Source organism: Puntigrus tetrazona, chromosome 7 (genome assembly GCF_018831695.1).
Source record: "Puntigrus tetrazona isolate hp1 chromosome 7, ASM1883169v1, whole genome shotgun sequence".
NCBI classification, from domain to species: Eukaryota; Metazoa; Chordata; class Actinopteri; order Cypriniformes; family Cyprinidae; genus Puntigrus; species Puntigrus tetrazona.
In genome coordinates this window covers 31,099,244-31,126,295 of record NC_056705.1, presented here as the reverse complement: position 1 = coordinate 31,126,295, position 27,052 = coordinate 31,099,244, and the positions used below count along the sequence as shown (strand labels likewise).

At 36.8% G+C, this 27,052-nt stretch overlaps 1 protein-coding gene across 1 annotated transcript in view; it reads left to right on the top strand.

Annotated features, from left to right (window-relative positions):
* LOC122349645 (sodium/calcium exchanger 1-like) overlaps positions 1-24,006 on the top strand; it is a 59,190-nt gene extending 35,184 nt beyond the window's left edge. Inside the window, 6 exon segments of the mRNA XM_043245770.1 lie at positions 9,041-9,147; positions 11,804-11,928; positions 12,322-12,339; positions 13,980-14,079; positions 18,252-18,524; positions 19,570-24,006. Coding sequence (XP_043101705.1) covers positions 9,041-9,147; positions 11,804-11,928; positions 12,322-12,339; positions 13,980-14,079; positions 18,252-18,524; positions 19,570-19,949 — 1,003 coding nt within the window. The 3' untranslated portion in view covers positions 19,950-24,006.
* The last annotated feature ends 3,046 nt before the right edge of the window (positions 24,007-27,052 follow it).

The following is a 27,052-nucleotide window of genomic DNA, read 5'->3' as shown; positions in this document are numbered from 1 at the left end:
ACAGTTTGTTCCCCCAGCCCAGAGTGAATAAGGGTTCCCTCGTGGCTGTCCAGAATGTTTACATTGAAACAAATCCTCTCACAAATCTGCTCAGAGGACTGTTTCCTTTCCTTGGACATGAAAGACGCCTACTTTCACAACTAGATAGCCCCCATGACAGGCCATAGATGTGACTCACCAGAGAGCGTGAATCTCAACGGAGCATGGCATGGCCCTCAGATGGTTCACAGCCTCCTTCAAGATCAGTCTCTCTCACCCCCTCAAAGCATTTCAGAAGCTGCTGGGCCTAATAGCCGCAGCCTCCGTGGTACTTCAACTGGGCCTGCTCTGCATGCACCCCCTGTAGTACTGGCTAAATGCACAAGTTCCTCCTCTGGCTATTAATCAGGGTAAACTAGGCTTGCATATCAGCCTTGGCCCCTTTGAAATGCACCCAATTGACTGAACAGGGGTTTCTCTGGGACTGGTCAGCAGTAGGAAGGTGATCTTTATGGATGCTTCAAAATATGGTGGATGCTAGAAACAGCCTTTACATCAACTGCATTGAAATGCTGGCAGTATTTTGGGCCTGCTAAACCTTCCTGCCAGACCTGAGGGAACAACACATCTTAGACCGCTCAGATAGCATGATAGTGGTGTCGCACATAAATCATCAAGGAGTTCTGTCATCAAGATGCCTCTATTTTATAATCTGGATTTACCAGTATTACATGCCAGGGTCTTCTGCTTAAAGTGTTCATTAGAAACAGTGTTGTGATGTGTACTTGGCCACAACATGCTTAACCTTTCAGCCCCTCAGGTGCTTGGCTTGCATTTGGGTTGGGTGTAACCTGAATCCTTTGGTGCTATTTCAGTGGCCTAATACATGCTTTTAAATCTATTTTAAGACAGGTACTTTTACTCTAAACACACTACACACTACAAAGGTAATGGTACTTTTAAATGAGTATATTTTTTCAGTAATCTTTTCATCACTAATATGTGCAGTGATTGTCTATATCATTGTGTCTTAAACAGATGTAGTACTTGTTCCCGTATATCAGTACTTTTGTCAACATGCGCCATTCTGGCTTAATAACTGACCTGCTTGAATGAGCACACGAGGAACCAAAGAACCTGTATCTAAACAGGTTCTGATGTGCATTTTAGTCCCGGGCTGTCACATATGTTACGGCCAGATACACCATTTGTTGAGTGTGACCCAGGGAAGTAGGAAATACTTTCCGCAGCAGCATTGCAGATCTATTCCACCAAGACCAAACACATTGACATTTTCATGTACTTTACCATACCAATCAAAGACTTGTCATGATAGAAATCATGTTATCATCCAGTGTCACAGCATGAAGGCTTTCCACCTTCCACAGACTATGTGAATAATATTCATGTAGTGTAATTGTAGTAAAATTATCAGATTGCCCTTTATTACCAGAGTGCCCTTTATTGTCCCGCAAAATCACATATGCTTTTTTTTTGAGCAATAGCCAAGTGGTTACCATTACTAAAGACTGGACATTCAGATGTTTTCCTCCATATTGTTTCAAAACATTAGTGGGACAGCCCATATGGAGGGTTAGTGAAATTTAAAAATATTGAAAACTTGAATTAAGCGCTCAAACACAGGGTGCTCCAGAGAAACTGATCCTCTTAAAAGTGTATAGTATGTTGCTTAGAGCATTAGTAAGTTGCAGCATTTTAGTAATTATTACAGTTTTTTTCTAAGTGTTATCTAAGTTAATTATAAGACTATTTATAATTCTTTGTTTGGAAATGGATGAGACTGTGTGGGTGTTTCATTGTAGTGGTTGGTCTAATTTACTTCACACCCTGTATTATATCACCTGTTGATCGTCATCAGTTGATCTCTCTTCACTTGTGCTGTTGGTGTCTTCATCCTCCACTTTGTTGTAAAGTCATTTAGGCAAATATCAAATTATCTTGACAAAAGAATCTGCAAGAGTGAAGAAAACCAGGTTGTGAGGGCAATTGTAGAAAGTAGTAGACCTGTGTCTGTGCAGCACTACTGTAATTCTCTCTCTTCGATCTGCTGCCAGAAATAATATGTCCCTGTTCATGACCTCTGTCAGCTGCATGTCTAATTCCAGGAGACCTAGCCACCCTTGCCAAAGGGCTATATAATATCATATATCCTTTGTTAGACACTTTTATTCTTTAGAAACTTGTTAGACAAAATTAATTAAAAGGCTGAGAATATTTGGACTGGTTTGAGCTGGGGCCTTAAACCAGTTCAAAAAATGACCTTCTCATCCTTTATAAAAACTCAGATTTGAGAGCTTCATTATTTACTTTAAAGACATGCCTACTTTCTATGACTGAAAAAACCTACAGCCTCTAAAACGTACCTTTTCTTTGTTGTCATCATACTATATACTACATTACATTAGTTTCTACTGATTCACCCTTCATGGTATTTGGAAAAATAGGCCTTAGAAAAAGAAATAAAATAAGAACTAAAATCACTTGTTTTAATGCTGCAAGTGAATTTGTTAATCACATTATAATGTAGTATGTACAGTATGAATTTAATTCAGTTATTAAGAATACAGATTCTTAAAGTAACATTAAGCAATGTTGTTGTATTATCTATATGTTAACTAAGGTGTGTAAAAGTAGAAGAAATAAACATGAACAGGTAATTATAGTCTGATTCAGATCATTTAAATGCTTGTACAACCCTATACCCTGTATAAACACATGAAATGCCATCAACAGACCTTAAATATTGGAAATACAGTAAGACTTTACAAAAACTGTCTCATTTGTTAACATTAGAAAACGCATAAACAAGACTAATTAACTAATTCTGAACAATATATTATTACAGAATTTATTAATCTTTGCTAATGTTAGTTAATGAAAATATTCATGTTAGTTCACAGTGATTACAGGCATATTAATGTTAACTTTAAGTTTGAATAATATATTGCTAAGTTTTGAACATAATATGAACTAATATTAATTAATGTTAACCCAGAAAATCTTATAGCAAAATGTTACCAGAAATACGTTTCCAAGCTTCTGTATAAATCATTTTATGTAATTGTTCAGATTCTGTTGCTTGTGGCAGGCCTTCTGACAAGCAAGGTTGAGATTCATGCCTCTATCTGTCTCATCAGCCTAAATCCTAATTCCTCAACATTAGCTCAATGTTCAGAGACACTGCCCGTGCTGCCCATAAGCCTCTCATCATTGTTCTTTAATCAGAAAGCTGTTGTTCAGGAAGCACCAGATAGAAACATGTGCATGACAACAGAAAGCTATTTAAATTATGACTGAAAACTGAAGCCTAAATCTACACACCTGACTCCACCCAAGATGTGTCACCCCTGATCATGAGGGAGGAGAGCGCATGTGTGTGGACTGCCCCAAGCAGCTCTGCCCTCATTTCAGTCTGCTGTGTGTGTATGTGTTCAGAGCAGGGAGCAGGTGGTGAAATTTGGAGAACATGACCAACTCATAAATGATGAATATCTCAGTCCCATTGCCCTGCCTGGATGCATCACATCTATGATATATAAAGCTGCACAACCTCATGTATCTCTCTCGAACACGCACTTTGTGTTTTGCTGAACAAACAGATGCTTAAGATGTTTGGGGCGCTTCTCATACAATGACCTAAACCCGTCTGTGCTGTGTATATATGCAAACAATTCCACATCAGATCATAGAATAAATATAGTTGTAATGGGAATGTCACGCAAAGAGTCATCATTATTTACAAATAATGATTAAATTTGTTGCACAAGTTGGAATTTAATTGATGACATGAAATTAAACAACTTAAATGACTGGTCTGCTATTGATTTATGCAACTTGTATTAGATTGGCAGCCCTAGGTTGAATTAGTTATGAGAGGATGTGATCAAATCACTCATCATCTCAATGCATACTCACCCCCTATGGTGGAAATGAAGATTGCATTAGCATGTAATATTCATTACACAAGTGTTTCTGATTTGATGTTTAATTTTGATTTGATGCTTCATGGATTACACGGATGGAATTACATTGCATTTTATTATATATTTAGTGTCATGAACTCGACATTTGACCTTGTCTGAAGGTTAAGTACATTGGAATATTTATCTTTTTAATCTAAAGTGATGCTGCTTTAACTCATACTGCATTTGTGGCTCAAGGAGAGATTAGCAGATCAGAGGTCACATGATACTCTCAAATGTGTATACTGTCTCACCATGAACATGAGATTAGAACTTCAAAGGGTGTATTTTATGCCATCTGTGTCTTACAGTATGGCCTTTGTCCAAAGAAGAGTTACTAATAGTTAATATTAATCAATTTACATCATGTAATCACAACATAAGTTCACGCCAAAATGTAATTATACTTCTGTCCACTTAATGGCACTTGTTTTTGTGAGAACCTATCTTTGATCAGTTATGACCATGTATGTCTCCCTTATAAAAATATAAAACTATATGTGCACATATGTGTGGCATTCATAACTGGCATTTCGGTTTTCTTGGATCCATGTGAACGGGGTTCTGTATGCAAAACTTTTTGTTTTTGTTTTTATATTTGTTTTTATATTTGGGTAAATCATCTCTTAAATAATAGTAAATTACAATGTAATGAAATAAAAACACTTACATAACTGTCTTAATACCAATGGTTACTATATTCAATGACACAAGCACAAGCAATGACATTTACATGGTTTTCTAAGCTACTCCATAATACTGTTGCATTAACATAGCATTATGAAAATAAGACATGACTTTTGTCGTTTTTCTGCAGACATTCCCTATATTCTCCTCTACTCTTTTATTAGTAGGTCAGCAGTAAATTACTGGCAAACTACAGATCCATCTTTGGCATCTCGCTTGCCTGTTCTTTTTAGTTGCCACATTTCATTTGTTTTTTCTTTTTACTCTTCTGTCAAGCAAAATACTTCTCAGAGTGACTGCCGTTTAAATCCTTTTTATTCCACATCTGTTGGATCGAACTCTCTTTGTCGCTCTTTTCTTATAGTGAAGGTAAAGTGTGTATTTTTTTTCTCCTAACACAGTCTATTGTGCAGAGACAACTATAAATAAGCTATTCATAGGTGGATTTCCTAAATGAATACATGAAAACATGATTGCTCTGTGGCACTTTTTTTAAATACAATGATTCATTTAAGCAAGCAGTAGGCTACCTATTTCATCTGTGCCATTATTTCTTTTGCCAAAAAAACCTGTAAGTCAGGTGATGGGGTGAAAGAACCGGTAGATGTGTTAGGGCAACCTCTTCTAAACCTGTGATTATTTTTCACTGTTCATTTAGCACCACAAGTGGCACCACTGACACACTCTGGATTTAACTTGATTGTGATCATGCTTGCTAAATGCTAATAATAATGAAATGCTTCCTTTTCCTGATCATGAAATTATAGGCTGGTGTGTAGAATTTATCCTTTTTAATCAGCCTCTGTTCGTGTGTGAGTTGCATTAATTAAATCACAGTTCAACACACTGAAACATGATGGTCCTTGTCTCTTATTAATTATCACCAACCACAACCCGCTAATCATCACGATAAGCTAACAACAGGAAGTTAAGTGTGGAATTTTGATTAGACACTGATTATTGCTGTGTGTGTGTGTAGGTGTTGATCAGGTGTTTTTTATCTGATGGTGTACACACAGTGCCTTCAGTTTAATATTTCCAATATTAGTACTACGAAGCAAACTGGCTGTGATTTGGTATCATTTATTATGAATCTCCTCTCTGTGTTTAATTTAATGCTTCGAGGCTTTCTTTAGAAATGAAAACACTCAAGAAAATGAAAGTGGAGTGTTTTAGGACCTGCACTTAGAGAAGGAGCTCATTAATGCTTCACAATGCAGTTGAAGTGAAGAAAACACTCAACGTACCTTTTTATAGTCACCACCCTGACATAATGAAACACTCGGTGGCAAATTCACATTTGTGTATACTATTTCAGTGCCAAAACTTGCGTTGCACCGTACAATTTTAGACCCAATTTTATAGTCTGCTGTAAGTCATCAGTCATTAGCTGCTTTGGCAAAATTAGGCTGAACCGTTCTTGTTGCTTAACCATTTCATTCCATACAGAAAACACAATTGGAACCGTTCTGGCGGTGAAAAAACTGCTTTTGATGGATAATTGTGATAAAGTTTTGAGTTCCTGTCACACGTTGACTCCTTTTGTGTTATTTTTTTGTCGTGTGCCATGTGTTCTGTGACCTACTTTAGTTAATTGTCTTAGCGTTTTCACCTGTGTCTTATTTATTAAGTATTTACGTTGTGTATTTAAGTCCTGTGGTTTCAGTTCTGTTGGTCGGATCTCGTCTATGTATTACGTGGTTTAGTTCATCTGCCTGTTTGCCTGCCTGCCCGCCCGGGGTACTTATCCTGTATATGTGTTTGATTAAACTCGTTTATTTGGGTATTCTTGTCAAGTGCTCCTTCACCCCTAAACCACATCGTGACAGTTCCTATGACACACGTCTTTTAGGGAACCAATAAAAGAACAGCAATTGATGATGATGTGTATCTTTTGCTTTCATGTGGCACTGAAGAATCCAAATGACTGATCAACCAACCAATGCTGTTAAAAGACTTATATTAGAGTCATATACTGCATGGCCCGACATAAAACATTCAAACATTTGTCGAAAGATATCAGACGTTGTTTTCAAGGTAAAAGATGTACATTTCTATCCTTCCATTCTCTGAGAATGTAACCTATGACCCTAATGTTGATACACAACCATGCTCTGCTGTATGAGCTACAGGAAAACAATTCAAAATGTCACTGATAATTTTAAGTGGTGTTTGCGGTTACGCAAGATTTCACCAGACACATATAATATAATTTAATTAATAACAAAATAAAAGTCAAGGCACCTTAGTGTACACTACACTAGTGTACACTACACTACTAAAAATGCATCAATTTGAAACTAGGCATGCACTTTCTGTATGCTATAGATCTATTTTAAGTAGCCTTGTTGAAATGAAGCTGTAAAGTACACCGGTTCGTGGTAATCTTCTGCACTCAGAAATTACCTGAAAGTTGCCAAATTATTTTTGGCATGGATGCAGCGTTACCCAATTTGCATAAATCATTTAGTGAACTGGATGTTAAAACAATACAGACAGCATGGGTAAATAAACAACAGTATCAGCAGACACGGTTCAATCTTAGTAAATCCACCACTTTATCTCTCACTTTTTGTCCTTTCTTTCATTGCCGCTTCTGCTTCTTTTTTCTGCCTCCTTCTCGCATAGTCTTTTACAATAATAAAGAGTAATGTGTGTGAGGGAGAAGCAGCAGGCAAATGCAATAAAACACATAGCTGACAAGATCTTAATTGAGCTGCTGGATTCAGCTCAAGAACACACACACAAGAAAAATCTAATAAGAGCACAGTGAAGTGAGGGAAGGGGGAATAGAGAGGGAACAGGATGAAGGGCATCGAAAAATGTACTAGTTGGGGAAGAGATGAGGAGCAGGAAATCAAGAGGAGAGCAGGAGTTTGAAAGCAAGAGGCCAGAGAAAGGTAAAGAAAGATAAAAAGAACTGTTTTGAGAAGTTTCTCAGCTTGTGAATAATCTAAGCTAAAGGTTAATCAATCAAGCTGACACTGAATTAATGGATTGAGCAAAACGTGAGGATAGGAAAAGTATTGAAATTGCTCCATTGGGAAGGAAAATAAAATATAAGAGACACTTCTGATCTGTAATCCTTTCAAATTCAGAACGTTTGCTTCTGAGTTTGTGCAGTTGTGCTTATGTACTTAAATGTACAAAATGTACGTCCCTTTGTAAAGCAGTAAATCCAGCTGTCAACAGAAGAGTTTTTCATCCTCTTTAAAAAATGAATTCACTCTCTTTGTCTCTGTCTTGCTCTCTCTGCTCCTCGCAGACAAGAAGATGAGAGCTATTGATTAAGCCTGCTTTAATTTAATGTATCTGTCAGTTTTAATTGAACAAAGATGAATGAATGTGTAATGAAGTCAGTGTGTGGTAAAAGTGGGAACACTGAGGTACTGTAGCCATAGTAAGACATTCAGTTGTGCTTGACAACTGAGGCTTGTAACCTCTTGCGTATCCATATACTGTATACATACACATAAACAGTCTATGAGTACTGTTGAGACTTTAAAAAGTATAAATATGTAATATCCTAAATAAATAATACATCGCTCTTCAACTCTGTAATTTTCTTTTCAGTCTGTCCCAGATTTGAAATCCCCTACAAAATATAACTGTGTCCTGAGTGGACTTCTGGTAAACCTCCGCATATTCTATCATTTAATTGTATTGTTTTTCATAAACTTTTTAACTTTTTTTTTCAAGATCTTATGTTTACAGCTCATTGAAGTTGCAAATGTACTTTAATGTAATGTTCACCAGGTTAAATGTTGCATAAATGTTTGCAAACATTTAATAACAAAATAATTGTTGCCATTTTAAAATATGTTCATCCAGAAAACCTCTATTTTGAATTCTAGAAATATTTTATAGCATATCTTAGTATTTTTTACTGTATTTTTAACTATAGCGTGTACCACACAAATACATGTATTATCATGGTACTGTATTTTTGTAAATGTTTGGCTGAGCAGTTTCAGTGTGCTTGTTAAACTGTTGTGCAGTTCTTATTATAGCTCAAGGTTGTTGTTTGAGGGGAACAATGCTGTAATATCTCTCTATGGGAGTAAGATGTTCTCACTTTGTTTATTAATTATGAAGCAATTATTCTGAATCCTGTACTTAAAAGTTTCCGCCCTCAGTGGCATTTACATTGGTACAGCAGAACATCATTAATAATGCATGAAAAGATGATGTATTTTGGGTGTGTGCTTGTTTACTGTATGTCAGTGTTGAATTGGTGTGAATTACAGATGAGTACACGCAAATGTTTTTTGTTGTTTAGAGTCATAGTTTCATAGCATGCATGTGCATGTGTTAGATTAATTAAAATCAAAAATTATGTAAGTGTGTTTAAATTATATCCCACCATGTCTCTTTTTTTGCTCTCTTTACAGGAAAACAATCGAGGTGAAGATTATAGATGATGAAGAGTATGAAAAGAACAAGACCTTCGGTATTGAGTTAGGAGAGCCAGTCCTGCTAGAGATTGGACAGAAACATGGTAAATTTACATTTACATTTAGTCATTTAGCAGATGCTTTCATTCAAAGTGACTTACAAGTGAGGACGATAGAAGCAAAGGTAAAAAAAAAAAAAAAAAAAAAGAAAGAAAATGAAAAACAATAATATGTAAGTACTGTGAGTCTCTGAGTTCATCTAACACAGTAAGCAATGCAACTTTTTTTAATAATAAATAAAAAGAAGTAGATAGAATAGAACAAAAAGGTAGGGAATGCTTTAGAGGCTCTTTTTAAAAGACTAAAAGTAGTTAGAATAGAAATTGAATAAATAAAATAGAAATCAAATAAAAAGAAAATTGTACATAAAAATTTAATTATAATAGAGAGCTCTAAAGTAAGAGGGTTAAAATAAAGATGTATTTGTTTTTAGGTTTAAAATGTGCAAAACGTGAGCACATATTATCGCCTTAGAATAATAAGGTTCTATCTGCATTCAGAGCAGATTGTCAAAGTTTTTGCAATCCATAGACTGTTGACCCTTTGTGTTTTCTAAAAAAAGACCAAAAATGTACACAGCTTACAAAAAAAACATCACATAATGGGAATAAGATGTCAGAATTAGAACATGTGAATTACTCCTTTATGACAAAAATGTCAGGTAGAACCATATAATTCCAAGGCAGCAATGTTTTTTAAATATCTGGATGAACTGAACCGAAATACCTTTACAATTTCAATTCACTTTTTAATAAAATGGAAAACATGATGTATAATTCCAACTTGAATTAAATTCAGTGAAATTCCCATATGTTAGCTTGATAGATTAAATGCAGGGACTGCAGATAAATATTACCATGTGTTTCTAAATGTGTTACACTATGCACTCATGTCCAATAATGTACATTTTAAAATAATCCCCCTTTTAAAATAAAGAATAAAGAAATATGTATAGGGCATATACCCATAAACAAAGAATAACCAAACTGTTAAAAATGTAAAACTTTCTGAAACGGTAGCTGAAAATGTCCTTTTTTCCTTAGTGTGACATACATCCAAGTGAAAAAATTAGGGCGGGGCTTGATTTCGGCCTGCGGTAATTGATTGGGTCGTTGGAAGGTAGGCATTGTCAGAGCGTTGCTAACAAAATGGAGGCGGATTAGAATACACCTCGCGCCATCGCTCGTAACCGGAAGAGCCGAGGTTGAATCCATATGCAGCTGTTTATTTAAATTACAAGCAGCAATCAAAAACGTCAAGACAGGCGGGTGGTCAGTAACAAATAAGCAGTCCGATCTTTCACCAAGTACAGGGGTAATCCAGAAGACAGGCAATGGGTCGAATCCAGAACATCAGTCCACACCAGGCAAACAGTACAAAAAGGGCAGGTCCAAGAAACATGAAACGTGAAACAGACAAACTCATACACAGAACAGGCAATCAGAAAATCACAACTAGAACACTCAGTAAGGCAGAATAACTGGCAATACTTCACATCGAACACATGGAGGGCCTCTGGTTATAAAGCCCACAAACAGGAAACAGTCAGAGAAGAAGCAGTGGGAGTGAGCACAGCTAGTACTCGAGTGAGGGCTCCCTCTGCTGGCTAGGCATTACAGCGGGCAAGGGGAGGTTTATGTTTTTCATTAAAGATTATGAGGGCACATGAATAAAAAAAAATGCACAGATGAGTTATTTATAATAAACACTACAGTATCCCATTAAAAATAAGTTTTGATTTAATGCCAAATTTAAGTATTGATACATTTCGTGTGTGGACAACATTCGTGTGTGTGTGTGTGGATCTTCAACTTACTATCTATAAATCTCAGGATTTCACACCTTTGCTAGTCGGATGTATAGAAATAAAAGACTGCTTGCTAATTAGCCAGTAGAGCACACCAGACGGAAGCAGCTGAATGTCTCCTATTTTATATTTACACCGGCAGCCTTGTTTTTGTGCCACTTTTTCCGCTCGTTCTCAGACAATAATAAAAAATTAAAGCTTGCAAATGAGCAGAGCAGTCGAAGCCGCAAATAAAACGATTGTGGAGGTCATTTAATGAGGAGAGCATGAACAAAGTGATAAAAGATAAAAGGTTACAGATAAAAGAAGGGGGAAAAAAAGCTAAATTAAAAAACAGGAGTGAAAGAAATTGAGTGTTCAGGATGAACAGCGGTTATATAATTCTCTTTTCAGCTTTAAGCCATTTTTAATGGAGTGAAAATGATTTCTTTCTCTGCCTCTTAGCATACATCATTTCAAATCTTCTGGCTTAGTAAATAATGTGTACTGTAGGAAATATGTTTACAGTTGAGGATTAAACACTAATACCTGCAGGCTTTGAAGTTTGTTACCTCAGAAAATAATTGGCTGCCTTTATCACCTTGTGTTAGCAGCAGTGTGAATATCACTATTGCCTGTATGATTTATACAGTTCCTCTGGCAATGTCCCTTCCATCTTAAACGCCTTAATATACAATTGAATTAGCACAATCAGCACATGAGATTTATGAAATTTTCTGCTTGTCAGTTTCAGAAATTGCAAAGTGTATTATCCCATCCAGCCATCAATCACTGTTACACCAGTTTAATTTTTGTTCATTAGGTTTAATATCCACATTGTACTAGCTGGACAAATATATGAAATACCGTATGTTTCCAGCAAGTTTTATTTTGTGATGTTTATGTATGTTTAGGAGACTCTAATGAGAATAAGCCAGAGATTGGGGCAGAAGAAGAGGAGGTAGCTAAGATGGGATGTCCTAGTTTGGGAGAACATACCAGATTGGAGGTGGTGATTGAAGAGTCTTATGAATTTAAGGTAAAACTGCTTCTTTAACTATTAAGAGATGCGGTAATGCATCAAGTTGCTAATCTTTTTTAGCAATGCATGCTGATTATTAATGTGTAATTTTTAAGCAGCATAATCATAGTCCTGTTAATGCATTATTGTTTTTGTGAATGTGATATTAGTTTTATGTAACAGTTCAATAAATATAATATATGAATATAAATGTTGTCACAAACAAAATTAAATATAGCTGCTAGCAGCAATTATTTGGGCCAAGCTCATTTGTGGCATGTTTGGACATTGAATTTATTTGGATACTTTTGCACAGATCAAATGCTACGCACTGAATTCATTAAAAAATCTTCAACCGTTTTAATTTACACAGCATGCCACTCATACACTGTGGTTTACTTAATTTTACAGAGACTTGAGTTGATGAAGGTAAAACTACAGCAACTGGCTCCAAGTGACACAACATTACATACAGTTATATAAAGTTGCACCATAGAGGAAGAGAACCCACAGTCCCTGGGTTAGACTCATCTTACTGCATCACTAAGAAGTCACAGCACAGCACAGTGCCACTGAGAAGATATGGGTTTATGCAGATTTAAAATCTGACAATCAACTCAAATTTGAGATTTTCTTAATATAAATGCACCAAATGTAGTATTTAATAAGTTCAGATAAGATCATGCTTTAAAAAATCACAACATCTGGAACAGAAGCAACATCAGCAAAATGTCTTGACACAATACTTATGCTGGTCTGGAAATGTGCAACACTGGATTTGAACACATGACCTGAAAGGTTTGGGGCCACTGGCTTAGTAGAGTGCACCAATTAGTTCACATAAGGTGTGAGAATGAGTGCCTCCAAAAAGGATTAAGATAAAATTTTTGTGCAGATATGTTAAAGGGTTCAAAACATATTGCAATTTGTGACAAATCAATATCCACTGATTTGGCATGAACCAAGGAATCCACAGACTCCATAGCATCCAAGGAACATACAAATTTTTTGACTGACTATTTGAAAATTAAAAGAAAAATACAAATTTTCATATCTCATGATCCATAGGTGGCGCTATTCCCAAATTTGCCATGTACCCTCACACCATGGAGTTGAGAATGCAGAGTTTCATTTCAATTGATAGAAGCTTGGCCCGAGATACAGCCTCTGAAACAATTTTGGTTCAACCTTTTTAAGATTGCAACATAAAAGATTAGAGATACATTGAATGTTCAGCAATCAAATTTATTTGGCCTAAAATAGCAAAAAAAAGCTCTTTTGGTGTTCTGTGAAATAACCAGAAAGACTGAATATATTATGCTGGAAAATGAAGTGATGTGATCAAATATAGGTGCTCGCTAATGCAGCAAACATGTCAACATTCATTACAAGCACCAATATCTCAAATGGGAAGAGGAAGAGTGGCTGTTGCTGATTACTCTGTAATGACTGAATTTGCAAAATGGCGAATGATTAGTAAATAAACTGCAGACTGTTATGTTTTTAAATGCACACAAGTTGCATGTAGCTTATTTAAAACAAACTTTAGATTGGCTTGACAAAATCCTGAACAGAAAGTTTAAAAGGTTTCAGTTTAATGTTATTTTTTTATTGATTGGTAGATAGATAGATTTAAAAAACAGAATTAAAAAGAATAAAAAGTCCAAAGATCTTCTGAGCCAATTTTTGGAAGAACTGTATCAATTTTTTTCTGGATCAAGTTTTCTATTTGTAATATTAATGGTTCAAGAGTTATTACCATTTTCATTTTAAATTTTGAACTGCTTGTGGCACTATAGGGTTTGTCCTAGAGACCAAAGTTGGTCAGATCACAATTAATGGCCATCACTAAAAGTGTGCCTGTTTTCATCATTTTCCTATGTTGCCTTCATAGGGCTGCCATAGACTCTCACTGGGGAAAAATAATAATATAGAAAACATACATATACAATAGAGACTACAGCCCCTTTGTGACTTAAATCAAAGCATCAAACTGCAACACAGACTGAAAGCCACTCTGGAGCAGTTCTTACACCTGTCTGTCTGTGTCTGTGTGTGTGTGTCTGTAGAGCACAGTGGATAAGCTCATTAAGAAGACTAACCTGGCTCTGGTAGTTGGCAGCAGTAGCTGGAGAGAGCAGTTCGTGAGTGCTGTAACTGTGAGTGCAGGTATGCTATTTCCTGTTTGTTCACCCTTTACATTTTGTATGGGCATTATCATTTATTATTGAGACACTTGGACAATTATAAATATGTATTAATTTTTATTAAGCTACTTATACATCTACTGTGTATGATTAGTAATACACTAATATAACGGGAACAGTATGATTGATGAACTTTCTTCAAATGGGATATTTTTTTGAAATATCACATTTACCTATCAATATGTTAAGCAGCAACCCTTTTCAACATTAATGACTAATAATAAGAAATGTTTTTTTGGCCACCAAATCAGTACAGGTGCATCTCAATAAATTAAAATGTCTTGAAAGTTTATTTCAGTAAGTCAACTCAAATTGTGAAACTTGTGTATTTAATAAATTCAATTAACACAGACTGAAGTAGTTTAAGTTATCTTAATTGTGATGATTTTGGGTAACATTTTACAAAATCCCACCAATCTCAAAAAATCAGAATACTTCATAAGACCAATAAAATAACATATATATCGAATTGATTGCCTTCTGGTAAGTATTTTGATGTACTATACATGTATTCTATACATGATGGGGCTTCTTTTGCTTTGATTACTGCCTCATTTCGGTGTGGAATGGAGGTGATCACTGCTGAGGTGGTATCGAAACCCAGGTTTCTTTGACACTGAGCTTCAGCTCATCTGCATTTTTTGGTCTCTTGTTTCTCATTTTCCTCTTGACAATACCCAATAGTCAAGCACACCAACACCATGGTCATTTAACCATCTTTTGGTGCTTTTGGCGGTGTGTACAGGTGCCAAATCCTGCTAGAAAATGAAATCAACAAAACACAATGGACCAACACCAGCAAATGACAATGCACCCCAATCATCATAGACTTCAAGCAACTTGGGCTATGAGCTTCTCCAACTTTCCTCAAGACTCTAGAACATCTCGGTTACGTATGTAGACCTCATTCCATGATGGAGGGAGCGGAGACGTTATCCTTCAGGAACCTGTCGACGAGATCGTGCTTCCCCAAAGACCAGCCGTCTACTGCATCATGACGGGCTGAAATGGCAGCCACGTACACTTTAAGGGTGGAGGGTGACAGCTTACACTCCAACCCTTCTTACAGAAAGGAAAGCACTACTCCAATCATGCATTTTTGGGGGTTCTTCTGCGAGAAGAACACCAGTTCGCGAACAGATTCCACTTCAAGGCACCACTGTCTTGCTTCTGGACAAATTCAGGCAAGTCAGCATGGACTGTGTGCATTCTTCTGTAAGATACTCACTAAGTCTAACTCCACACCGAGAAAAGAGATCCTCTGACCAGGTGAGAGTTTGCTCTTTTCCCAGTTGACCCGAAGCCCCAATTTGCTGAGGTGCTGTAGTACCAGGTCCCTGTGCTCACACAATTTCTCTACATTTCATTTAGCTACATTTCTACAATAAGCCAGTCATCGAGATAATTGAGGAGTATGATGCCCACTTCCCGTAAGGAGGCAAGAACGCCCTCCACGATTTTGGTGAAGACCTGTGGAGACAGGGAGAGCCCGAAGGGGTACTGCCATGCTCAACCTTCGAAAGTGAACTGTAGAAACAGTTTGTGGTGAGAAAGGATGGAGACATGAAAATACGCATCCTTCAGGTCGATTGCTGCAAACCAATCTTGATGTTTGACAATGCGTTTCTGCGTAAGCATTTTGAGTGGAAGCTTGTGCAAGGCCGGATACAGAACTTGCAGATTTAGGATAGGTCGAAGGCTACCTTTTTTGGGTACAATGAAATAGGAGCTGTAAAACCCTGACTTCATCTCGACTGGAGGGACCGGCTCAATTGCATCCTTTGCCAGGAGGACAGCAATCTCCTCTCGCAAGACAGGAGCGTTCTGGGCTGCCACAGAAGTTTCACATCAAAACTCTCCACGAGTGGCACCATCGGAGCTGGAGCTGGAACTCCACAGACTGTCTGAATGCCTTACCATGCATGGAGAAGCATAGTGTCCCCTTGGCCACTGGCAAAGGGGGGTGCTGTGGGGAAGAGTGAAGAAACAGATCTCTGCACTCTGTCACACCATGTGCAAGAAGGGCTGGAGGATGGAGATTGCTCTTTTTCTGAGAAATTTGGTACAACTTGGTTCCAATTGGGTCTGTGACGGAACAGCAGGAAAATGAAACAGAAGGTTTTCCCTCCAGCCCTCCTTAGGCCGAGAGGGAAAAACAACAGCCCTCCTTCTCCTGAAGAGCAACTCCTTGCCTCTCCGGGCCATCTGTCTCAGGGTCTCTCTTGGAGGCTACCTGAGACGGAATGGGCGCCTCCGTTCTGCGTGGTGCTCTACGCGACGGCCTCGGCAGGGGGCTCAGCATGCGGCAGAGCTGGTGTTGTCACCGAACAGGACGAGACAAAACCCATTGTGGAGCGGTGGCAGCTGGAGGATCACGTCAGGGGAGGATGTGCTGAATCGCCTCGGCCTGCTGCTGTTGGAACTGGTGGAGCGCCACTCACTGTATCCCTCTGATCCCCCAATGTGGATTAGTTAACCGCTTGCCAAATTTCACTGGCGTTTTCTCTTATCAGAGCTAATAAGGGCTCCAGGCAAGACCCCAGTCTGTCATCACAACATAACTCGTAGTGACTGACAGACAGGGAACCTTGGCTTCCAAAGGAAATACAAAACTTGCCCACATCTGAAAAGAGGACTTTGGACCACTGGGCAGCAGTCCAGTTCTTCTTCTCCTTAGCCCAGGTAAGAAGCCTCTGATGATGACTTTGATTTAGGAGTAGCTTAACAAGAGGAATGCTACAACTGTAGCCAAATTTCTTGATGCTTCTTGATGCCTTGACCCCAGCCTCAGTGCATTCCTTGTGAAGTTCACTCAAATTCTTAAATCAATTTTGCTTGACAGTCCTCATAAGGCTATGGTTCTCTTGGTTGGTTGTGCATTTTACTCCTACAATTTTTCCTTCCGCTCAACGTTCTGTTAACGTGCTTGGATACAGCACTCTGTGAACAGCCAGCTTCTTTGGCAATGAATGTTTGTGTCCTACCCTCCTTGTGAAGAGTGTCAATGATTGTCTTCTGCACAACCGTCAGATCAGCAGTCTTCCCTATGATTGTGTAGCCTAGTGATCCACACTGAGAGACTATTTTGAAGGCTCAGAAAACCATTGCAGGTGTTGATTAGCAGATTGGTGTGTCACCATATTTTAATTTGTTGAAATTTGTTGGGTTTTTGTTAAATGTAAGCCAAAACCAAAGGTTTAAACTACTTTATTCTGTGAGCATTGGATTTATTTTATACACAAGGTTCAATTCAAAAATAAATTACTAAAATAATTTTTATCCACAACATTTTATTTATTGAGATGTACCTGTGTATGAGAATGATTTTTAAAAGATTAATGCCTGCTGAATTTACTTTACCATCACAGGAAAAATTACATTTTAAATTACAAATAGAAAAATATACATATTTGAAATATGTTAGTTTATACTGTATTTTTAGTCAGATAAGATACTTCCTTCAAATAAAATAAATTAAATAAAATATAAAATATAATAGTAGAGTATGTTGTGCTGCATTTCAATCTGTATGGAAATATGGTAACACTTTATTTTAATGTGTATACCTATTAGTTGCTTATTAGCATAGAATATTAGCCATTTTAATAAAATAAATTAGCTAATTAAGCACAAATTAATGCCTTATTCTACCTCCCTAATCCTAACCAATACCTTAACTTATCAACTATCTTACTAACTATTAATAAGCAGTAAATTAAGAATATACTGAAGGAAAAGTTAATAGTTAACAAGTGCTACCTATTCTGAAGTGGTATTAAAAATATATTTACCTTATTTACCTTAACATTTTCTGATTGAAAAGGTGTCTTTACGCAGTCAAGTTAATACTGTTTTGTGCCTGCTTAAATTCAGTGTAAAGTTGCATTATTGCATAAAAGTCACATTAATACATGCCTCCTCAGATCCACCTCAGCCACTGAGGAGGTTTTATTTGTTGTAATTGCTATGAAAATGCATTTATGATACCTCTGAGCAGCATTAAATAGTCTGTGTAAAGACATCTAAATGCCACTTTAGGAGTGCTTCTGTGCTGCCTTTGTGGTGTAAATTTGGCTAAATTCTCAACCAGCTTTGAAATCTCTCAGTCCATCTAATATATATTGCTCATCTTAGGTGACGATGATGAGGAGGAAAGTGGTGAAGAGCGTCTTCCATCCTGCTTTGATTACATCATGCACTTCCTCACAGTCTTCTGGAAAGTTCTCTTTGCCTTCGTCCCACCCACAGAGTACTGGAATGGTTGGGCATGCTTCATTGTGTCCATCTTTCTGATTGGTGTCCTGACAGCGGTCACAGGCGATCTTGCTTCTCACTTTGGGTGCACTGTTGGCCTAAAGGATTCAGTCACTGCCGTAGTCTTTGTTGCCCTGGGAACATCTGTCCCAGGTTAGTCAAGTCAACTCAGCTTTATTTATATAGCGCTTTATACAGCATAGATTGCTTCAAATCAGCTTTATGGTGATAAACAAGAAATTAGGCTGTAAAGCAGTTTTAAAAAAACTGATGGAAACAGTCATTATTCAGTTGAAATAAGTTTGGTGTTTATTCGGTTTGGTTCAGGGTCCAATAAATGCATGTTACCAAGTTGCCAAGTTACCAATTTTCAAATTAGTCGGAGGCATTCCTCAATTGTTTATTTTGCCACTTACTACATTCAAAATAGCTAATATATAAATATAGGAAATTGCCATTTTAAGTGAATGTATTAATTCAGAAATGAAATGCATTTGAACATAGTGCTTCCACATGCAAACCTACATTGTTTGGTTGAGTATTTTTTGACTTGTTGAATGTTCTGATCATTGAGCTTATCCTATATTTCTATAACTTAGAAAGCACCTCTACTAAGAATGGTAATAGTATGTACAACGTTTTTTAAATAATAACATCAAAATTCAGTGTTTTTATTGTTAACTTTAATTAAAGTTAAATAGAAATATTAAAAAACTAAGTAAACCAAAAATGTTAAATAATTTAAACTACTAAAATAGTACATAAATAATACTGGCATACACTACATACTGTACATGACATTCCTGTATTACCTGTCAGACACTTTTCATCACCACAGACCAGGTGAATGAATTTGACCGTGTTTTAGTGCAGCTGGTTATTAGAGCAGAAGGGCACTGATGCGTAGCTCATCTCATCTTCAGGTCATGTTCTGCTCACTACAATAACCTAAACCCTGTCTGATGTCTCTCTCTTCCTCCTTTTTCTTTCTCTTCCTTTTCTTTTAGTTCCTCTTTTGCTCTTGCCTTTTGCTTACCCCTTTCCCTTTTGTTGACCTCCCTTTCTGATACTTCCTTTTTTTATTTTTAGTCAAAACCCGTTCTTCTGTTCACTTTCATGCAATAACAAGATTTTGCAGTTCAAATCATAATTATATTAGTCTTAACATTATTTAATTCTCTCTCTCTCCTTTGCACAGACACATTTGCCAGTAAGGTCGCTGCCATCCAAGACCAGTATGCAGACGCCTCTATTGGTAATGTGACGGGCAGCAACGCTGTCAATGTTTTCCTGGGCATCGGTGTGGCATGGACCATAGCTGCTGTATACTGGCGTACCAAGGGCAAAGATTTCTACGTTGATCCAGGTTCTCTGGCCTTCTCTGTCACATTATTCACTGCTTTGGCTGTGGTGTGTGTCAGTGTGCTGTTGTATCGCCGGCGCCCCTCAGTGGCTGGAGGAGAGCTTGGAGGTCCTCGGACTTGTAAGATATTGACGTCCCTATTGTTCGTCTCCCTCTGGCTGATCTACATCCTATTGGCCTCACTCGAAGCATACTGCCACATCGCTGGATTTTGAGGCAATGAGGCCTCGTATTATCTCTGTTTGGAGAGGAATATAAATAACAGCCAGTGAAGGAGAATTATTTTGTATTTATTAGATATTTATGTTGAAAACTTTTAATAGGTCTGAAAAGTCAGTTTTTGTAATCTTTCGTTTTCTTCCTTAAAGGGATAGTTCACCCAAAAATTATAATTATGTCATCATTCACAGCTTTTATGTTAAACAGTATTTTGTTTTTTTTTTTGAAGGGGACTATATAATTTCCTCTCTTTTTTGTATGAACTATCCCTTTAAATTAGGTAAAGCAGTATTTTACACATCATTCATTGTTCCCTTGCCTTACACTTGTATTCGTCTCTCAGTGCTGTCTTAAATCAATCCAAGAGTAACCAATGACTCATGTCTTTTTTGTATTCCTGTTTGAGCCAATCCGAACCTTCAGTTACTGAATGAAGGGGTTTACTTTTTTTTACTTTTTTTTTTTTTATGTTAAGTCTCAGTATTACTCTTGTGTAAGTGTAATGATGATATTTTAAAAGAAATGAACACAATGACCAAACATGAACTTTCAATTGTTAAGAGAAGACTGAAGAAATGTGCTGGACTTAATATTGCTTGTGTTAGAAGAAAAGCATGTTTCAGGACTAAATATGAATTGGACAGATGGTCTGAAAAGCATGTCGAGTTCATAATTAATTATATATCATGAATGAACGATGACATTGTTGGAAAGTCAAACAGCGAAAAGGATTAAATTAGAAAATGGACTGAAATAATCCTAAAGTGGACAGATAAGCAGTGATGGTGCTGCATTTCATTAAAAATAATTCTATTTTAAAATATGTATGTAATGTGTGTGTGAGTAATTGTGTAAGAGAGAAACCGCTCAACCAAGAATAAACAGCTTAGCTGATGTTCTCTTGAAATAACAAACCATGTAATTGATGTAATTAGCTGTCTGTATTTATCTGTATTTGCCTTGTCCCTTGATGGTCACACTCCTTGACATCAACTGTTCAATAGGAGATACTAGCCTGTTAACAAGATGTGACATTTGACATGGTGACAAATGCTCTTACTGACTGCGTTCCCAACTGTATCACCTGAACAGCATTGACTCCCTCTCGTGTGGTTCTAAACCCATATGACCCGTGAAACATAAAAGCAAATTGTTTAACAGAATATTGATGCCGGTCCTTTACATAAGACAAAAGCAGAAAGTGACCACCCAAAGAAAAACTACACTTCATATACTTGATTCATTCTTATTCAAAGGAATTATACTTAATAGTTTATTTTAAGTAAGTTCATTAATTTATGCATATACTACAGTCAGTGGGCATGTACATTACCTGTAGTATAATACTGTAGCTTTTCTTTTCTTCTTAAGACTAAAAGTAGCCACATTTTAGTTTATAAAAGTTTGCTTTTAAGAGTACTGTAAGTGTAGCAAAAGTAAACGCTGAGTACTAGTTCATACATAGTGTTTATATTACAAATCTGAAAGTCAAGTCAACTAATTTTACTAATGTATGTCTAGCCCATTTCTTAGTTTTTAAATATGTACTTTGAGGTATAATGTCAATCATTTATTAAGCATTTATACTGAAATTAAATATAGGTTTTCTTTAAGTGAACTTAACACCATTCTTTAATAAATATAATAAATATAAACTTTGTATATTTAAGTTCTTAAGCATAATTTTGTATTACATATATCTTGAATAGATAGACAGTAGATTAAAATGACTTCCTTATTTTTATTTTAAAAAACTATCACGCTTTAATAAACCCTTTTTGTAACAGACTTTAACACACAATGAAAATCTACAAGCTAATCATCAGATTCAGTACATAAGTCACGTTGACTACTTTTATTTTTTTTTGTTTGTTTTTATTTTTGTCATTTTTGGACAAAAAATATGGGTTTAGAATAACATGAGGGTGCACAAGATCCAAAACGAACTTTGCACTTTTATTTATCAGTGTTGGCTATTTTATGATGTTTGTTGCAGTGAATTTTCAGTTGTCTCTGTTTCAGTGTTCACTGTCTGTCTATCAGTGTCTGACTGCTATGTAATTATTCTGTGAGACATTCAGGAAGACAGTGGGAGGGTGGAAGGCATCGGCTCTGGCAACGTTTGAAAAAGAGAATAGAAAAAGAGTGAATGAGACAGATTTAGCAGTAGCGTAGATATTTAACCCTCAGAAGTAGCTGCTCTCAGTCTAGTACAGTATTCAAGAGTGAGAGAATGTGCACCCAGAGTATTTTTAGTATTATCTTGTTGCTAGGCGACCCGCCCAGAGAGTCATTGTCTTGTCTGGGCCCTGTGACGAGTGCGTGTGTGTGTGTGTGTGTGTGTGTGTGTGGGTGTTGCTGCATGTGTGTAACACCCCCTCACCCAAATCTATTTAAGGCTCAAATCACAGTATAAACCGTCTTTGCCAACTTAACCTCTTATAGTAACCTAAGATTACTGGAAGTTTTGAGATTTGTGCTTACGCAAAGGTAATTATATTGATATTAGTTATGATCATATAACTGATATGATTGAATTGATGATCATTACTGATCACAAGGATCATCTATCATCCGCGCAGTGAATCCCACATCAGACTGACATACAACGCAAGCGTGCACATAATCGCTTTATAGGGTCACTGATTTCTCTCTCTCTCTCTCTCTCTCTCTCTGCCGGGCTGCTCTTGAAGCACAATAAATTGAAGTGCAATCCAAAATGTCACACTGAAAAACAGCTATCCTAATTGGATTAAGCGGCCTGGCCAGAGAAAAATAGAGAGAAAGGGCTGGGGAATGTAAACACTTTCCCATATACACAATTTTACACGTTTCTGATGAAATTGCATGTAAAGGTTGTTGTGTTTATAGCTGTTTAATACGGCAAGAGAGACTGTGTATTTGTGTTGTATCTGCTGGCCTCTTAATCAGTTTTGTGATCCAGTGCATGTCTAAGCATCTAACATCTGTGGAACAGAATACTGATACAGTATATACAGTATTTAACCATTTAAATCACTTTTAAAAACACAGGCATGCCATAACATCAAATAAAATATCAAACCCAATAATGTGCAAAGATAGATGTAAGAGTTTTTCTAAATAATTTTAGCAATGACCCACATTACCCATCACATTAACCATGAACATGTTTTATAAACATGCATCTTTTATGAAATAAAGCAAAGTCATCTGTTTTGTTTTGTTTGAAACATATACTTTGGCTATCTTCACAGTATGCATAAAAAGTAACATTTTCTTCGTTTTTTTTCATTTTACAGCATGTTTCATTTTAAAAATGTTGACCTTTTTGATATCCTTTCATCCTTTGATATCTCACTTTTTGATATCCTTTCATCCAGTCAATAAGTGATGGATAGAGTCCCCACCCTACATTTTTCATTTTATAAGAATCTGTTTGACTTAGATGTTCCTCACAATACAGGAAGTCTTCCGGTACTATAACACTTTTTACATTTGTTATCAAATGCAATTACATTCATACATTTTACAAGTGATCCTGAGTATCTAAATACATTTCTTTGCCTACAAATATACGGAGACATGCATACGTTAGGATAAGACAGGACCTATACTGCCATGTGCTGCGGAAGTCATGATAGAACTGAAAATTGTTTGTGTGCTAGTACAGCTTTGAAGAAGATAATAGGTTTCATAATTTTAATATGATAAGTTAACAGGTCATATGAAGTGCCCCGAGGAAGCAGTCACCATGTCATTCTATATCACCGTGTGTGTTGCCCTTGACTGGATTCTGTTCTCAGTGGTCTGGTCTTTGCATGAAGCATCTCTCCAGTCTTTCTGTTCATTAGTCTATTGATTATTCCTTCATTAATGGTTTGATTGATTTTATTGTTAATTTCTCAGTCTGTTTCTCATAACGAGTGAATCACAAAGTGCTTTTCTTTTCCTTCACGTCTCTTGGTTTGATGCACGAAACATTCTCCTACCCCTGTTAAATGTTTTAGAATGTGTTGTCCTGCAATCTTTTTTTAAAATGTATTTTATTAAAAAAATCTATATTAAACACTACATATTAATGACTTATGTCTTTTAAAGGAGTGGATGACTTTTGTGTGTACGTAAAAGTTTAGATGCACTTCATTTAAAGAACATAATTAGCGACTGTTATGAATGAGTCACTGATTTAAATGAAAAGACTGGGACATATACATTTTTATTATTATTATTTTTGTAATCTGAGTTGATAGATGTCAGGCATGGCAGTTGGGTGCTGGTCCTCCTCTCTCATTTTTCTGTACCTATCCACTGGAAATAAAAGCAACGACAGAACGAGAGCAAAAAGAATGAGGTGGAAGCAGATGCTCACTGGGGAACAAAACAGAAAAAAGAGAGAGAGGAGACAAGCTTTGTGCTTGAAATACAAAAGCTGGAGATAAGAGAGAGAAAGAATGTGAAGGGTTCAGAAAAGAGAAATGAATAAATATGAAATTACATGGAAATATAATTAAAGATTGACTGGCTGCTTTGGCCACTGAGAGACTGTAAGGGGACCTGAATATGCAGGTTATGTACCTCAGATATGGAGTGAATTGGATTGTTCAATGCATTGTCACATACAGTAAGTTTTCGAAAGTCTAAGCCCATCTGGGATTTAAAATATAATTTAATTTAAGCTTAATTTAAAAGATTTAATAGTTTGAAAAATTGAAATAGGCATTATATCTAAACATATTTGATATTGAGTTCTACTGTAAGCATTTTTATGAAATATTTTGAACAGACCATTACATGTTTTATTTGCATTCAATCTTGTGCATTTAAATAATGCATTACACAACTAAAGATTTCATGGTGAAATACTGAACCCAAACATTTATCTGATGAAAGTCATATCTGAAACAGAAATGTGTCAATCAATCAATTACTTTTATTTATATAGCACTTTTAACAACACAGATTGTATCAAAGCACTGAACATTATAAAATAGCATGCATGGGTTGTATAATGACAAAATTGAACAATTTGTTATTAAATACAGACACAGTCTCTGTAATCAAATCGACAATAATTGCTAGAAATGAAGTGTCCCCAACCAAGCAAGCCAGAGATGACAGCGGCAAGGAACCAAAACCCAAGGACAATGGAGAAGAAAAAAAATAACCTTGGGAGAAACTAGGTTCAGTTGGGGCCAGTTCTCCTCTGACCAGACACCCAGCACTTAACTTCCAGTTCAATTTTAAACACAGCTATGCCGTATTGTGTAAAGGACTTATTGTGTGTGTGTCTGGTTCGGGTGATCTGTCCACAGGTCTCATCTAGGTGTTCTGGTTGAGATGAGTTGTTGTAGTAATGATTTATTGTACCCAAATCCCAAATTTTACCCTCATTTTTTATACATGTTCAAGCTAAAATCAGAAACAGAGCTCCAAGCAGCATTTTTTCCAACATCATTGTACCATCAAAAAAAAAAAAAAAAAAACACGCCTGGCAAAGCTGTATATCAAAGGAAACAGGCCCTTTTACTGTCAAACAAAGAAGACAGGAGAGGCTTGTGTACTTAGAAGCTACTGAAGGGTCCTAGGAATTGCATTCATCCCTCAAGCTCTTTCATAAGCATCATAGTTATTGTTGATTTTTTTAACACTTGCTCTAAAAAGGAGACAAATCCTCTCTTCCATCTCAAACTCCATAGCAAAACTGCAATAACTAGACAAAAATGTCACAAACGTTAGGTTAGTTAGGTTAGGGTTTGAGTTAGGTTAGGTAAGGTGAGGGGTTAGGAATTGAGGAATCAGCTCTGACTCTACTGTGAACAGTCTGGACATCTGCAAACCTCCTGTCCTCACCGACCATACATTCCAGAAAGGCTGCGGTTCCTCTAAATCCAGTAGTCTATCCATTCTTCTAAGGTTTCCCCTCTGGGGCTGTGGGGAAATTGTGTGAATCTAAACTTTGCTAAAACATTGGCAGTGGCAGCGTTAGATGGACATGAGATTAACTTTATCACTCAGGAGATTACGCTTCAAACTAGTGCCCTACATAGGGAGAGGATTCGTCTTGTAACGTGTGACACTTGTAACGTCACCAAATTATCACATCAATGACCAGCAGGCCTGCTACAACCGCTACCCATTCCCCAGAGACCCTGGTCCCACATGGATTTCGTTATGGATCTGCCACCTTCAAATAACTTCACAACCATTCTCACAGGTTCGTGCCGCTCCACAAACTACCCACTGCGTGGGAGACAGCAGAAGTTGATGAATCAGGTCTTCAGTTTCTACGGATTACCCGAGGACACCGCAATTCACGTCATGAGAATGGCATGCATTCTGCTCTCAACTCAATATTAACATCAGATTTACCGCAGGATAACATCCCGAGTCCAATGGACAAGCCGAATGGCTCAACCAGTAACTTACCTGATTCCTCTGTTCTTACTGCCATGCTAACCAACAAGACTTAAGCCGTTATCTTCTTTGGGCTGAATATGCTCAGAACTCCCTCTGGAAAGCATCCAATGGACTGACCCCCTTTTAGATTGCGTCAATCGAGGTCCTTCGGGAGAAGGAAGGAATGTTTTCACGTAATAGTAGTTTGTATGCTTAATGGAGTTAATATTATTCACACTTTTGAATGGATCGATTGCATTCAGTTGACATCAAGATATATATGTTCTGTAAAAGTGTTTATACATTAGTTAAATGTATGTGTTCTTGCTTTATATATGTTTGTTAAATTAATTGAGCAATAATAGTGACATTTGCAATGTAGCACACGTGGGCTTAAGCTAACCATGCGGCTCCATGCACTATTAGCTGTAAGTGTGATATTAGTATGTTATTTTCATTACCAATGTGACGTTCTGTTAAAAAAGAAAAAAAAAGAGTATTGATAATTGCATATTACTTTAATTACATATTACATATTTCTGAACTTGGACTATCATTGTAAAGCATCGTAGTGGTAGGACTACTTCATGCACTTTCCTTGAACACTATTGCGGAAGACAGGACCGGTTTCCTTTCCAACGTGGATTTGCATTCCTTTATATATTACCATAACCCTAACCATATAAACATACTAAGCTAAGACTAGCCCTATATATACGCA